Source organism: Esox lucius, chromosome 2 (assembly GCF_011004845.1).
Source record: "Esox lucius isolate fEsoLuc1 chromosome 2, fEsoLuc1.pri, whole genome shotgun sequence".
Taxonomy (NCBI): Eukaryota; Metazoa; Chordata; class Actinopteri; order Esociformes; family Esocidae; genus Esox; species Esox lucius.
This window is the reverse complement of record NC_047570.1, coordinates 21,080,859-21,094,854: the sequence shown is the minus strand read 5'-3', so window position 1 is coordinate 21,094,854 and position 13,996 is coordinate 21,080,859. Positions and strand designations below refer to the sequence as shown.

The 13,996-nt window shown below is 37.8% G+C and overlaps 1 protein-coding gene across 1 annotated transcript in view; it reads right to left on the bottom strand.

Moving 5' to 3' along the window:
- Positions 1-9,627: 9,627 nt before the first annotated feature.
- Positions 9,628-13,996, bottom strand: part of lin7c (lin-7 homolog C (C. elegans)) — a 44,639-nt gene continuing 40,270 nt past the window's right edge. Inside the window, exon 5 of the mRNA XM_010890493.5 lies at positions 9,628-10,694. Coding sequence (XP_010888795.1) covers positions 10,527-10,694 — 168 coding nt within the window. The 3' untranslated portion in view covers positions 9,628-10,526. The remainder of the gene's footprint in view (positions 10,695-13,996) is intronic.

Genomic DNA, 13,996 nt, shown 5'->3' with positions numbered 1-13,996 from the left:
TTTCTGAGGCAAGGTGAAATCACCTTTTTAAAAGGGTGTTTTTGAAGGAACTTCGAACTTTCGATGCTGATGAAAAAGCCTCTTTATCGGCAGTAACCAGGATATTAAGACTTACAGGGATTTCCCCCCTGAACTCCCTTTTCCCAATACAGAAAATGCCTGGAAACCAGAAAATTATAATACAGTATGTATATGAACAGCTGGATGTAAAATGGAACTGTTCAATATGTGTAACCAAGTGTACACAGTAAATCCACCAACACTTGGACACCACATATTAAGCCTAGTCTAGGACTAAAAAAACAAGCTCAGTGGAGTTTTCTATTTGAATTTGATTTCTCAGTCTTAGGCTAGGCTAAATCCATGTCTGTGAAACTGGCCTCAGGATTTCACGTTGACAGATTTAGTGTAGCTGTAGCAGAAGGTTATCACAGTGAATAAACATGTTTTTGGCAAAAGTCATGGCATGAAATTCAGATCTTCAGTTGTCTTTCAGACTCAAATGAGTAATTAAATAGTTTAAATAAGATATTAAACATTAAAAAAATAGATACAGTAGTGACATTTATTGCTCACCTTTTGAGGATAAGCCCCTTTAGATTGAGTACAGGGCATGGAATCATACATCTTCCAGATTCCTCAACCATTCTGTCGGTGTCCATTTGACTCACCTTTGCATAGCCGTGTTCAACTTCCATTGTTGATGACCAGTGAAGAGGACTCTCAATAATCTTTGACTGAGAAATAATATATCTCTAATTCTTATTATTCATAGGTATAAGTCTAAAAGTTCAGAGGGGATAAAAAAACTACTTTGAGAGACTTTGTACAAGAGCACTTTAATAGTGCAGCTGCTGATTATGCCATCTTGCCGAAGACTGCATAGCTTGAGATTCTTTGACAGTTCTGGTCATCTAGTGATGAACGTTCTTCAAACCAAAGAAATGCCAGTTCATTATACAATTATGCATGAAAAGTGTTCACGTCCTGGTCAGTTTTAAATAAAAAATGAGACAATTTGTTAATAGCAAATGACATTTTGCCATGATAATTCACAAAAGTGAATGAACTACTTCACAAAAGGGAATAGAGTAACACAACTTTGCACACCTTTGAAGCACACAGGAAGAATGGACAAAAATAGGCTATAATACTCACAAATCAGAGTAGATTCACAACAAATGTAGGATACACTGTCTAATCAATGTAATTATAAGCTGTGTTTACTAATGTTCCTGGTGAGTTTACATTTAACACTGTGAGATAAAATGTACTGTGTTAAAATTAATAGAGGACGTTTATGTGTAGCAACTGTGCAGAAATAAGCAAATTTTCTTTCACTACCAGAGGAATCTAGTAAATTGCCTTCTTCCCCAGTTAAGTACTTTTTTTTTTCATAGACAGGTGGCAGAAGCTAGTATGCACTGAACCAAGAGATACTTTTTGCTGTAGCTTTTTAGTAATTCTTAAATGACAACTAGCCACCTTCAACAAAAATTCTGCAGCGCAGAGAAACATGGAGCAGGAAATTCTCTCATTGGCATAAAACCAATTAATGAGTTAGGCTAAATCAACCAGTCTTCTCGGTTCCTCACCTGTACCAGCTATTGAGCAAGGCTGTTTCATGTGAACAGTGATTTGTATGTGAAGAACCTGTGTAACAGATTTAAAAATGTATTCTTCGTTGTCTGACTGTGAGCCTCACCAAAATTAAGCAGTTTTAAATATAAATTGTAAACACAGTATTATTATCATCCGAGATTGCATGTGATGATAGCAGTGTTGCCAGGTTAAGCAAATATTTCCAGGTCAACCAGCTCAAAACCAGCCCAAAATGCTTGAAAAAAGAATTTGTTTGCAGTATACGCATGTGAAGCTGCGGTTCCTACCGTAGCTGATTTCTGTCTATAATAACAGCATAGAAACCCACGATATAGCACATAAAGACAGAAATGGTACGAGGGTGGTGAAGTTCAGAAGTAGCCCAAAAACCCGCAACCAGCGACCAATTACTTTTCACCGGCTACATTGTTTGAAAGGTTGTCCAATTTGCATCAAAACCATGGATATGACAACCCAGAGGCGTCGCTAGTCTAAAAATGTTGACATTCTTTCTCATAATTGTGACCAGTGTTGCCAATTTGCTGTATTTAACGGGTATTCAAACCCCTCTAGCAACTTTCTTTCAAAAAATCGACTAGCGACAAATGGTGTTATTGGAGACTTTTTGGAGACTCTGACATGAAAGCATGTATTGTTCTTACTCTTCTCAACGAGCAGCAGGTACTGCCATTGGCCCCTCTCCTGTCCCAAAGCACCCACGGGGGGCCCAGTCCTCTCGCAACAGTCCCTCAGTTGTTCACCCTTCCGCCTCCAGACACTGCAAATGAATCATGCATGCAAGAAGCCGCCGCTGGCTGACCCCGCCCTGGCTTACATTCAGGGCGGGATGTAAATATAAAATGTTCTTTGTCTTAATTAAATCACTGCACAAAAATATATCACTGCATTTGACTCACACAGCTTCAGTCACTCACATCGTCCACTGTGTGTGCCTCTCTGTGACATAAGCTAAACATCTAGCTGGCTAGCTCGTCATGTCTCAGTCTAAACTGTACATTACAAAACCCTAAATGGGAATCAAACCCTAAATTCAAAGGCTGGTTGAAGCCATTTATTGGAGATGATACATGGGCATACCTGTATTGTAAGGCTAATTTTAAAAAAAACACGACTACTCAAAAACATACTCAAAAGGCAAAGCCTTATAAAAGTACCACCCAAAACAAGCTGCCATTTATGGTAAAAGAAATGTACTCTGCAAAAAAGGATGAGGCCACCATGGCATTAGCTATCGCTGAACACTGTTCCATGCTGGCATCTGATCACATTGGAGAAGCATGTAGAGCTGCTTTCTCAGACTCCACTGCTGCTACCCACTTCAAAATGCACAGGACAAAGTGCACAGAAATGATTAATGGTGTTCTAGCACCATACTTTCTGAAAGAGTTGGTTGCAGATATGGGTGACCAGCATTTCAGCCTCCTCCTCGATGAGACCACGGATGTAAGTGTTTCTAAGTACCTGGAGGTGTGAAAATCACATTGTATGATTTTTAAGTAATTAATTTGCAATTTATTGCATGACATAAGTATTTGATACATCAGAAAAGTAGAACTTAATATTTGGTACAGAAACCTTTGTTTGCAATTACAGAGATCATACGTTTCCTGTAGTTCTTGACCAGGTTTGCACACACTGCAGCAGGGATTTTGGCCCACTCCTCCATACAGACCTTCTCCAGATCCTTCAGGTTTCGGGGCTGTCGCTGGGCAATACAGACTTTCAGCTCCCTCCAAAGATTTTCTATTGGGTTCAGGTCTGGAGACTGGCTAGGCCACTCCAGGACCTTGAGATGCTTCTTACGGAGCCACTCCTTAGTTGCCCTGGCTGTGTGTTTTGGGTCGTTGTCATGCTCGAAGACCCAGCCATTACCAATCTTCAAAGCTCTTACTGATGGAAGGAGGTTGTTGGCCAAGATCTCGTGATACATGGCCCCATCCATCCTCCCCTCAATACAGTGCAGTCGTCCTGTCCCCTTTGCAGAAAAGCATCACCAAAGAATGATGTTTCCACCTTTATGCTTCATGGTTGGGTTGGTGTTCTTGGGGTTGTACTCATCCTTTTTCTGAGTCCAAACATGGCGAGTGGAGTTTAGACCAAAAAGCTTTATTTTTGTCTCATCAGACCACATGACCTCCCATTCCTCCTCTGGATCATCCAGATGGTCATTGGCAAACTTCAGACGGGCCTGGACATGCGCTGGCTTGAGCAGGGGGTCCTTGCGTACACTTCAGGATATTAATCCATGACGGCAATGGTCTGTTACTAATGGATTTCTTTGAGACTGTGGTCCCAGCTCTCTTCAGGTCATTGACCAGGTCCTGCCGTGTAGTTCTGGGCTTATCCCTCACCTTCCTCATGATCATTGATGCCCCACGAGGTGAGATCTTGCATGGAGCCCCAGACCGAGGGAGACCGTCATCTTGAACTTCTTCCATTTTCTAAAATTGCGCCAACAGTTGTTGCCTTCAAACCAAGCTGCTTGCCTATTGTCCTGTAGCCCATCGCAGCCTTGTGCAGGTCTCCAATTTTATCCCTGATGTTCTTACACAGCTCTCTGGTCTTGGCCATTGTGGAGAGGTTGGAGTCTGTTTGATTGAGTATGTGGACACGTGTCTTTTTTACAGGTAACGAGTTCAAACAGAGTGCCTGCCTCAAGTGGAGGAGTTTAAGTATCTAGGGGTCTTGTTCACGAGTGAGGGAAGGATGGAATGGGAGATTGTCAGACGGATCGGTGCAGCTTCTGCAGTAATGCGGTTGATGTATCGGTCTGTCGTGGTGGAGAAAGAGCTGAGCCGCAAGCCGAAGCTCTCGATTTACCGGTCAATCTACGTTCCTACTCTCACCTATGGTCATGAGCTTTGGATCATGACCGAAAGGACAAGATCCCGGATACAGGCGGCCGAAATGAGCTTTCTCCGCAGGGTGGCTGGGCGATCCCTTAGAGATAGGGTGAGAAGCTCGTCACCTGGGAGGAGCTCAGAGTAGAGCCGCTGCTCCTCCACATCTGTTTCGGATGCCTCCGGAACGCCTTCCTGGATGAGCGGAAGATGATGACATGACATGAGTTCAAACAGGTGCAGTTAATACAGGTAATGAGTGGAGAACAGGAGGGCTTCTTAAAGAAAAACTAACAGGTCTGTGAGAGCCAGAATTCTTACTGGTTGGTAGGTGATCAAATACTTATGTCATGCAATAAAATGCAAATTAATAATTTAAAAATCATACAATGTGATTTTCTTGATTTTTGTTTTAGATTATGTCTCTCACAGTTGAAGTGTACCTATGATAAAAATTACAGACCTCTACATGGTTTGTAAGTAGGAAAACCTGCAAAATCGGCAGTGTAACTTGTTCTCCCCACTGAATCAATTTATTTTGTATTTCTTCAGTATGTTTTCAGTTGAGGATATTTCACAGTAATCTTAAAGCATATATTTGTGGTGGTAATTCCATCGATCAGAACTTTTTAAGTAAGTAGAGTCAAAATTATCTTGGCACAATTAATAATTTATTTGCAAATAGAGAGATGCATCAAAAGCTAACAGGAAAATAATCTGAGGAGTCTCTAAATTAATACAGGACAATCATCAGTAATTATAGGGGGAAAAGGGGTGTGATAAGATACTGCCCAGCTGTCCCATGTCAATAAAATGAATTCCCTTTGTTCTATCACAATCCTAGGTTTCACCCAAAGTGTGGGCTGTCCCCCCACCACCTTATCGTTCCTGCCATAACACTTACTGTTGTGTATCTTCCTCTATCCTGTCCTAAAACCCCTTGGTCTGCATCTACCCCCATCCTTCTGAAGATTTACTTTAACCTCGCCACCTCATACTTCCTTTACCACAGCACAACCAACATTCCTATTCTTATCTAAACATGAGGACTCAATACTTTAATCAATGAGAATACATCAGTTCAAGAAATTTCCATAACATATTTTGAGAATTTAAGAAACGTCTACTGTTAACCAGTACAGTAGTTTAAATATTCAATTAATTTAAGGTTTGTACTGTAATTCTACAAAACTAGATTCATTATTGTATTTTAGATTGTACATTTTTAACAATACTTGACATATTTAAAGATAAAATCTAAACACAGTCAATGCAAGTTAGTTTGAGATTATTTTAATTTTGTCTTCCAAAATTATTTTACAATCTTGAGCATGTGTTAACACTTTATTGTAGGTGTTTGTTCATAATAATTATGGAAGAAATCAGTAAAATAAAAGTTGCAAATAAAAACAGAATGCAATTATATGCAACTCATTTATCCCTATATTTAATTGAAAATTGTACAAAGACAACATATCAGATGTTGAAACTGAGAAATCTTTTTGTTTTGGGAAACATTCATGCCCATTTTTAATTTGATACCAGCAACACGTTTCAAAAAAATTGGCACAGGGGCATATTGACCTGTGTTATATCAAATCTTTGAACCATACTAAGTATTTGGGAACTGACGAGAACTATGGCTATATAGATTTAAATATTTTCACATTCTTGCTTGATATAGGATTGCAGATGCTCAAAAGTTCAGGCTCTCCTTTGTGGTATTTTTCAATGCGCCGAATGTTTTCAATGGGTAACAGGTCTGGATTGCAGTCATGTAGATTATGTTATCCCCAAACTCTTCGCAATTTGACATTTGACAAATTGTATTCTTAAATTGTAACACTATTTGCCTGTGCAGTCTTTCACAGAGTCTTTCATGGTGAACCCCACTCCATATTTATTTCTGAAAGACTCATTCTCTCTGGGATGCACTTTTAATACCCAATCAGGTTACTAACCTGTTGCCAATTACTGCCAGTTGTGAGATGTTTCCACCAGGTGTTTTTTTGCATTACACAACTTTCTTTCTTCTGTTCCCCCTGTCCCAGCTTTTTTTAAATGTGTTGTTAGCATCAAATTCAAAGGGGGCATTTCTTTTTCAACATTTCTCAGTTTCAACATTTGCAGATAAAGAAAAAACAAACATTAAAAAGCAGTACCTCTCTGTCATCTGTCTGTTCAACTGAGAACCATTCCATTAAATGGTTGCACAAAGGGTATGTTACACCTGCATGACCCTGTAGCGAGAAATGGTCTTTAGGTTTTGCCTCTAAGTACACTTGGAACTGAAGGCTGTGCTAAACCTACATTTTGTTCCAGCAGAACCATAGTCTTGTGTTTCTGGAGGCTCAACCACATCAGTATTGCACAGCATATTGAACCCATAGGGCTGTAGTCACAAAATATCTTAAGACTACAAATGGCTCCTAACTTGCTTACGCAATACGGCAAAAGTTGACACAAATGAAGGAAATTGACCTGATGAGGACAGTTACCTTACTATTAGCCGTCACCTGTAATCTATAATATTTGTTGTCATATTTTCTGAAGGATCATTGGCCAGGATGTGAATCTGAGGGAAAATTAAGACCAAAGAGCATTCTAAAGAAATTAGAGATAAAGTAATACATCTATAGATAATGGATACAAAATAATACCTAAGTATTTGGATGTCTAACTCACCAGCCTAGAAGAGGAACGACCGAGCCACCGACTAACATAGTGGTTAAAGACGTGTCCTCCGGAGCAACAGGTCTCGTGTTTGACTCCCGTAACAGTCAAAACGCATTATGCCTGAGGTTCAGGACAGACAAAAACTTTGTTGACTACAACCCTATGTAGCGAAGTAATAGAAAGCCTAAAATAAAACAGTTCTGGTGGATATTAAGATTTGTTCAGAACAGACAAACACTTTGCTGGCTACATGATTCTCTAGTCTTTTCCCTTAACAAAAAAGTAAGTTATTGTCACCTATATTGATAGATATTGTATCAATGCAATTCACTAATGGCTAATTAGCTGTTAAAACGGCAAGTGGCAAAAAAGGATTTGTTCAGGATAGACAAAAACTTTGCTGGTTACAACCTTCTGTAGCTACGTTATGGGAAGTCTAAAATGAAACTGTTTACTGTTATATTCTCTTGTCTTTTCACTTAACGAAAAAGTCAGTTATTGTCACCTATATTGATACAATAGTAAATGTATCAATGTCATTCACGAATGGTTAATGAGCTGTAAAACGGCCAGTGGCAAAAGCCATACAGTTCATAGACACTATTTGTGGTGGAGGAAAACTTAATAAGAAATGTTACTCAGTTTAAAACAATGTTAGCCACAAGTTTGAATATTTTGTGTCTAACAAAATATTCAAACTTGGCGTCATGTTGATTAAATGAAAATGATATAATGTCGAGTTATACATTTTGCTATATATAGCAAATGTATTGCTTGGTGGCGTAGTGGTTAAAGACATAGCCTTTCATGTGTGCGACCTGGTTTTGAATTTCGGGAGAGCAACAACGAACAACACTTTTTTTGCGGGCTGGCTAGGCTTGCCTGGTTTCTTGTTTCTAGAGCAATATTTGCTTTCCAAATGGCTAGAGTAGCTAATGACTTTTGCACTCATAGGAGCTTACTGTAAAATATATACCACAAGATCTCTGGATAGGGTTTCTTCCCTTGCTTTGTTTTTACTATTACATGTTGTCTGCAGTCACTAGCAGTTTGGCAATGTAAAACAAAATACCATTTGGAGTAATTAATTAGCATTTTATTGCATGACATAAGTATTTGATACATCAGAAAAGCATACAGTGAGGAGAACAAGTATTTGATAAAAATTACAGACTTCTGCATATTTTGTAAGTGGGAAAACGTGCAAAATCGGCAGTATATCAAATACTTGTTCTCCCCACTGTACTTAATGTTTTGGAATGCGTTGTGGAAATTCTTGCACTGATGTATACTTGGTCGCCCTATACATGTATAAATGGGTTACTAGTTAAAGATGCCGAGAGGGATCTGGTGTTTGCCTAGGAGACATCCTTGACCGGCACCAGCGGATTAGAGGGTTACTCGTAAATCAGTAAATCTGTATAACCCTTTTGTGTCTCTGTGGATTGTTTAGACATTGTGACTCAGGAGTTGAGAAGGATAAGGTGGGGGGACAGCCCACCCTTTGAGTAAAAACCTGTGTTGTATTGACAAGACAGATGGGCAACCACTTACCACACCCCTTTTAACTGTAATAAATACGGATTGTTCATGTGTTAAGTCAGAGACTCCTCTGACGATTATGTTTGTAAGCGGTTGACACGTCTCTCTTATTTGCAAATAATATTAAAATGGTTAACTTGTGCCAAGATAATTTGTCTCTGTTTCTTACTCCTTTAAGAGTGTCGATCGATGGAATTACCATCACAAATGGTCTCTAATTTAGATTTTTCAGCCTCATGATGGCATGTTTTACTGGTACAGACATGTATTATCCTATTAGTTCCATTTCTAATATAAAGCGCTGGAATACCCCAAAAATGTTGGTCACTGTGCAAATAGTTTTAGACTGCACTATATATTAGAAACACACAATAGCCCATAATGAAATAGCAAAATCACTTTTTTTATTTGTACCAATTAAGTACAAGAAATGGAAAACTGAACTCTCATGTATTTCAGGATTTTTGACCCTTTGCAAACAACACTCCAAATTGAGCTCAGATACATCCTGTGTCCTTGGATCATCCTTGGGAGGTCTCTAGAATTTGGAGTCCACCTGTGGCAAATTAAATTGATTGGACATGATTTAGGAAGGCACCCACCTGTCCATATAACACTTCAAAGTGCATTTCAAAGCAAAAACCAAGCCAAAACCAAGTAACTCTCCTATACCCCCAAGCTAAAATTGTGACAAGGCATTGATGTGGGAAAGGTCCCATCTCATCTTCATCCGTTTATCCATATCGGGTGGCGGGGGCAGCAGCTCCAGGAAAGGTTATTAAGAAAATTGATAAAGCATTGAATGTTCCCAGGAGCACAGTGGGGTCCATGATTGTGAAATGGAAGAATTTTGGAACCACCAAGATGCTTTTACAAAGTACTAAATAAAGTGTCTGAATACATATGTACATCAGATTTTTTTATTTTCAATAAATTGGTACATATAGCTAAAAACATGTTTTTGCATTGCCATTTTTGTTTATTATGGAAATTGAAACATAAAAAAAATAAAAGATGTAATCAATTATAGGTATTTGGATAGTCAGTCTGTAGATTCTTTACAGACTGTCTACAGACTATCAATAATATTTCAGTTGACTATCTACCAACACTACCCTTAGACCTCATCCTATCCATAACCCTTTCCCTAACCCGTACCCAAACAGTATTCTAGATCTAACCCTAACATTAGAAAGCATTTACTTTATTTTTGATAGTTTGTTGATAGTATGAACATATGTTGAGCATATAGTAATCTTGACTATCCAAATAAAGTGTAACAATTATCCATTGAGTGTATTACACAAAAGAATGATGAGAAAGGGAAGGGTCTGTTTACTTTCCATATTAATCTGTATATGTATGTAAATTTAAACAGTGTGGGAGACAGACTAATTAGACAAAGTGAGAATGGTTGAGATTGGGATGAAACACAGGTCTACAGGGATGCAAATGCTTGGTAAATCAGATCTCTTAAATCATCTGAACTTATTTCTGTACCAAAAATAAAAAAGGGTTATTTAAATTACAGGAGACAATTGGAAGAAATGTCATTTTATTGCCCTGAGGCACTTTAAATGCTATACATAAAATCTCTTCAAATCAATGATCCACGAGGGTGGGTGCATCCAATGCGTCAGTCCAAAAGTGTAATGCACACAAAGTGCATATTTAGATCAATTATTATTTGCAGTCAGTCATTCAGAGGACAGCTGTAAACAAAGTTACAGGGCTGTGGTGTAAAAAAGTTAGAAATTTGTGGCTACAAAGAAAATGTGGTTAAGTGTGTTAAAATTTTGGAGAAAGTTGTGACAGGACCCATGTTTGTGATAGGGTGAAAAAACACTATTGAGGATAGCTGGTTTGTTGTCGGCGCTTTGCAGACCTCATCTTCTCAAAACGTGATTCCATTTCTTCAAGAACTTTGGGAGTATACCTGACCACCAGCTTCACAGTGCCCTGGGCAGCCTTGAGAAGCTCCACAGCTTTCTCATGGTGTTCTCCCTCCACACTCTGTGAAAAGAATGAAAGGGATTAACCCCTTTGACTTGTATAAATTGGTCTATATGGATTGGTCTACATTAATATGGTTTCTCACAGAAGAAATATGAATGCATTTACATAACCATGGTAGGTATTGAACAGTGTAGAGATTATGGGAAAATGTGAAGCCTAACGCTTAGAACACAGCGGTACACTTGATGAGACTGAATCCAAACATTGCATTGTTTATCTTATCTATTCTACATTTACAGAACTTTTCAACACATTTCTTGACTGATTTCAACATTTAAAAATATTTTGGACAAATTCACACAAGAATATTTCAGGTAAATGCAAGGTGGGTGAAACATACTACAACAGTTTCAGTGAGAGATCTAATCAGTGTTTGTCCTGTGTTTTCACAGTTTCTAAGTTATTTTAATGCATTTTAATGACTATAATAAGTCAACTATAAGGTATTTTTTAGCTCTATTAGTTGTGCTGTTGAAGAGCTTGTGCAAGCATACTAGTATCATAGTCCTGCTTCATTGTAACTGTATTCCTTCTTTTTTTATAATAAAGATTAAAATTTGACATAGCAGTGTATTTTCACCTTTACGTTTTCTGTTGTTTAAGGTTTTCTTCACTAAATACAAACATACTTTAGACTCATTTGGTTCAGATAAAACCCTAGTATGACACCATGTCATATTGTAACTGTAGATCAAACATAAATGTTGACACTGGCAATTTTAGTTTTATGAGGGAGACTGTTTTGTTTTCTGTCTAACTGGTAGTTAAAAGCACTCACCTGGTGTCCCAGGTCTGTATAAGTCCCTGATTAGGAGAGGATGAGAAATAGGGTATTTGTATCTCCAGGTCTGGAGTTGCCCATCGAATTAGTTTAATGATAATGAAATGTAAATACGCAATTGGAGTTTTTGACTTGATAACATTTCAGAAAGTACAATAATATGTAGAACCCCTTGAATTAATGCTGAAAGTCTGCACTTCACTTCGGATGTTTAATTTCAAATCCATTGTGGTGGCGTACAGAGCCAAAATTCTGAAAGTTCTGTCAGTGTCCAGATATTTCAGGATGTAACGGTATAAGGTTTGTCTATAGATGACATGAATAAGTTATAAAAAAAAAAAAGTTACTAGAAAGAGACTAGGTCCAAATGAATAGGCTATGTGAATGGCGCGTCATTGCAGGTCTCTCCCAGGGTTTCTAGTGGGGCTATTGAGTTGATTTCAATGCCAATGCATAACCATAGTCTCCTAGACTACTAGAATATGAGGTTTGTCTATAGGTGACACGAATAAGTTATCGAAAAACCGAGGGTTATTAGAAAAAGACGAGGTCCATTTCTCCAAATGAATAGGCTACAAAAACAGGGCATCTTTGCAGGACTCTCCTGGGGGTTCTAGTGGGGCTATCGAGTTGAATTGTTGAGTAGCCTATATCGTTTGTATTATATTTCAATAATAGCCTAATTAATTTGTTTAATGGTCATGGAAATCTTGTATTTCATTTGTAAGTTCATTCAAATTCAACCATGGCTCTGATCATTCATCTAGGAGTATTGTGTATTCATCCATTTACGTCATACTTTAAGTGAGTGGTGATTAACGCCTGGGTACCATTAGTGGCTGCCTGGGTACTAGCACTAAGTGGCGTGTGCTTTTTGCAGATGAAGAAGGAAAAAGGGCTACAAATACAGGTATAGTCTCTAAATAGTTTTTCATGGAAGGAGGAGGGTGTCGCTTTCAAAATAGCAGTTTTATTTTAATTACAAACAAACGCCAATTGGCATAGGCATTTGGCGGTTCTGATTTTAACTGCATTGAAAGCCTTTGACTGGTCAATAAATAGGGCGACAGTTCAATTTTTCATCCAGGACTTGGGCAATATCCTTTACAACATGTGTAGTTGCTGTAATAGTACTATGGCCCTAAAACCATATTGATATTTACTTAAAATTTAGCTGTTAAAAAGTAGGCAACCCTAACCCTAAAATAAGCAAATATTCAGCTAGCTATATAAAGTCAGTTATTTAGATCAGTTAATTTCAATTTAAGTCAGATGCAATATTCACTATGGCTAGGGTAACAGATAACTAACCATTTAAGAAGCTTATAAAGTTAGAATAATTTATCATATATGAACCTGATTGGATGATGCTGAAGAATGGGCAGAGTTGATTAAATATCAGTTTCTGAGGGAGCAGTACCTCCCAGGTGCCTTCCAGAGCCTTAGTGCTGATTTGTACACTGGAATTTCGATTTTATTTCGGTTTCAAATAAAGAAACCTATCGTATTCAGCATCATTATTTGGTACCGTTGATTCGGTTTTTTGCTCATACTTTCTGGTGCATTGCCTTTCTACAGTAGTTATCCTTATCTCACCAGCAGATTCACCATATTCAAACCACAATATGGTTATTTAGACAACAATGACCACAATTATTTTCACAAGCTTGCTGAGAATCAGAAGCAGCGGGGCTCTGCAAACTGGGAGAGAGACCCCGGAGACCAGTAATCACAGAGAAAGGTAGCGAGCTAGATTATCTACCAAACAAAACTGCATAGCTGTCTAACACAGAGTAATGCTTGTGAATATACACTGCTCAAAAAAAGTAAGGGAACACTTAACTCACACTTCGGGTTTTGATGAACGAAATATAAAATATAATATATAATTTATATAATTATTATTATGTATATAAAATATATATTATATTACATATGTATATTATATTAAAAATCTTTACTGTACATTGTGTAATTTTATATAAGATCCAAAACTATTTTCATTGAACAATTACAACAAAATGCAGTTAGCATCTAACCAGAAGTGCAAATAGAAGAGAGCAAAAATTTACAAGTACTAAGTATACGTAAATACTGAGTTGGGGAGTAACAGATTACAAGTAATCCATTACGTCAGGTATTAAAAAACAACAGTAACTGTAATCGGTTACATTACCACCTAAAATATTGTTATCGGATTACAGATACTTTTGAAAAAATTTATGATTACTTTTTGGATTACTTCAATTGATTAAGAATAGGTGCATTAAATAATTATGATACGTTTTAAAAACATAATTATTTGAACCCAAATAACAATTGCGCATCTCAGTTATGTGTGTGATCATCATGCACACAGTGGCGGGCGCAAATAAACAGATTAGTGACTTATGTAGATCTACTTTAATTTTCCCCAGTTTTGGTTGGTTGGATGGCTGTTAAAACAGAGTGTATCTACGATAATATTAGCTGACCCATATAAAATGTGATTTAGTCATCTACTATCGAACATCTTTTT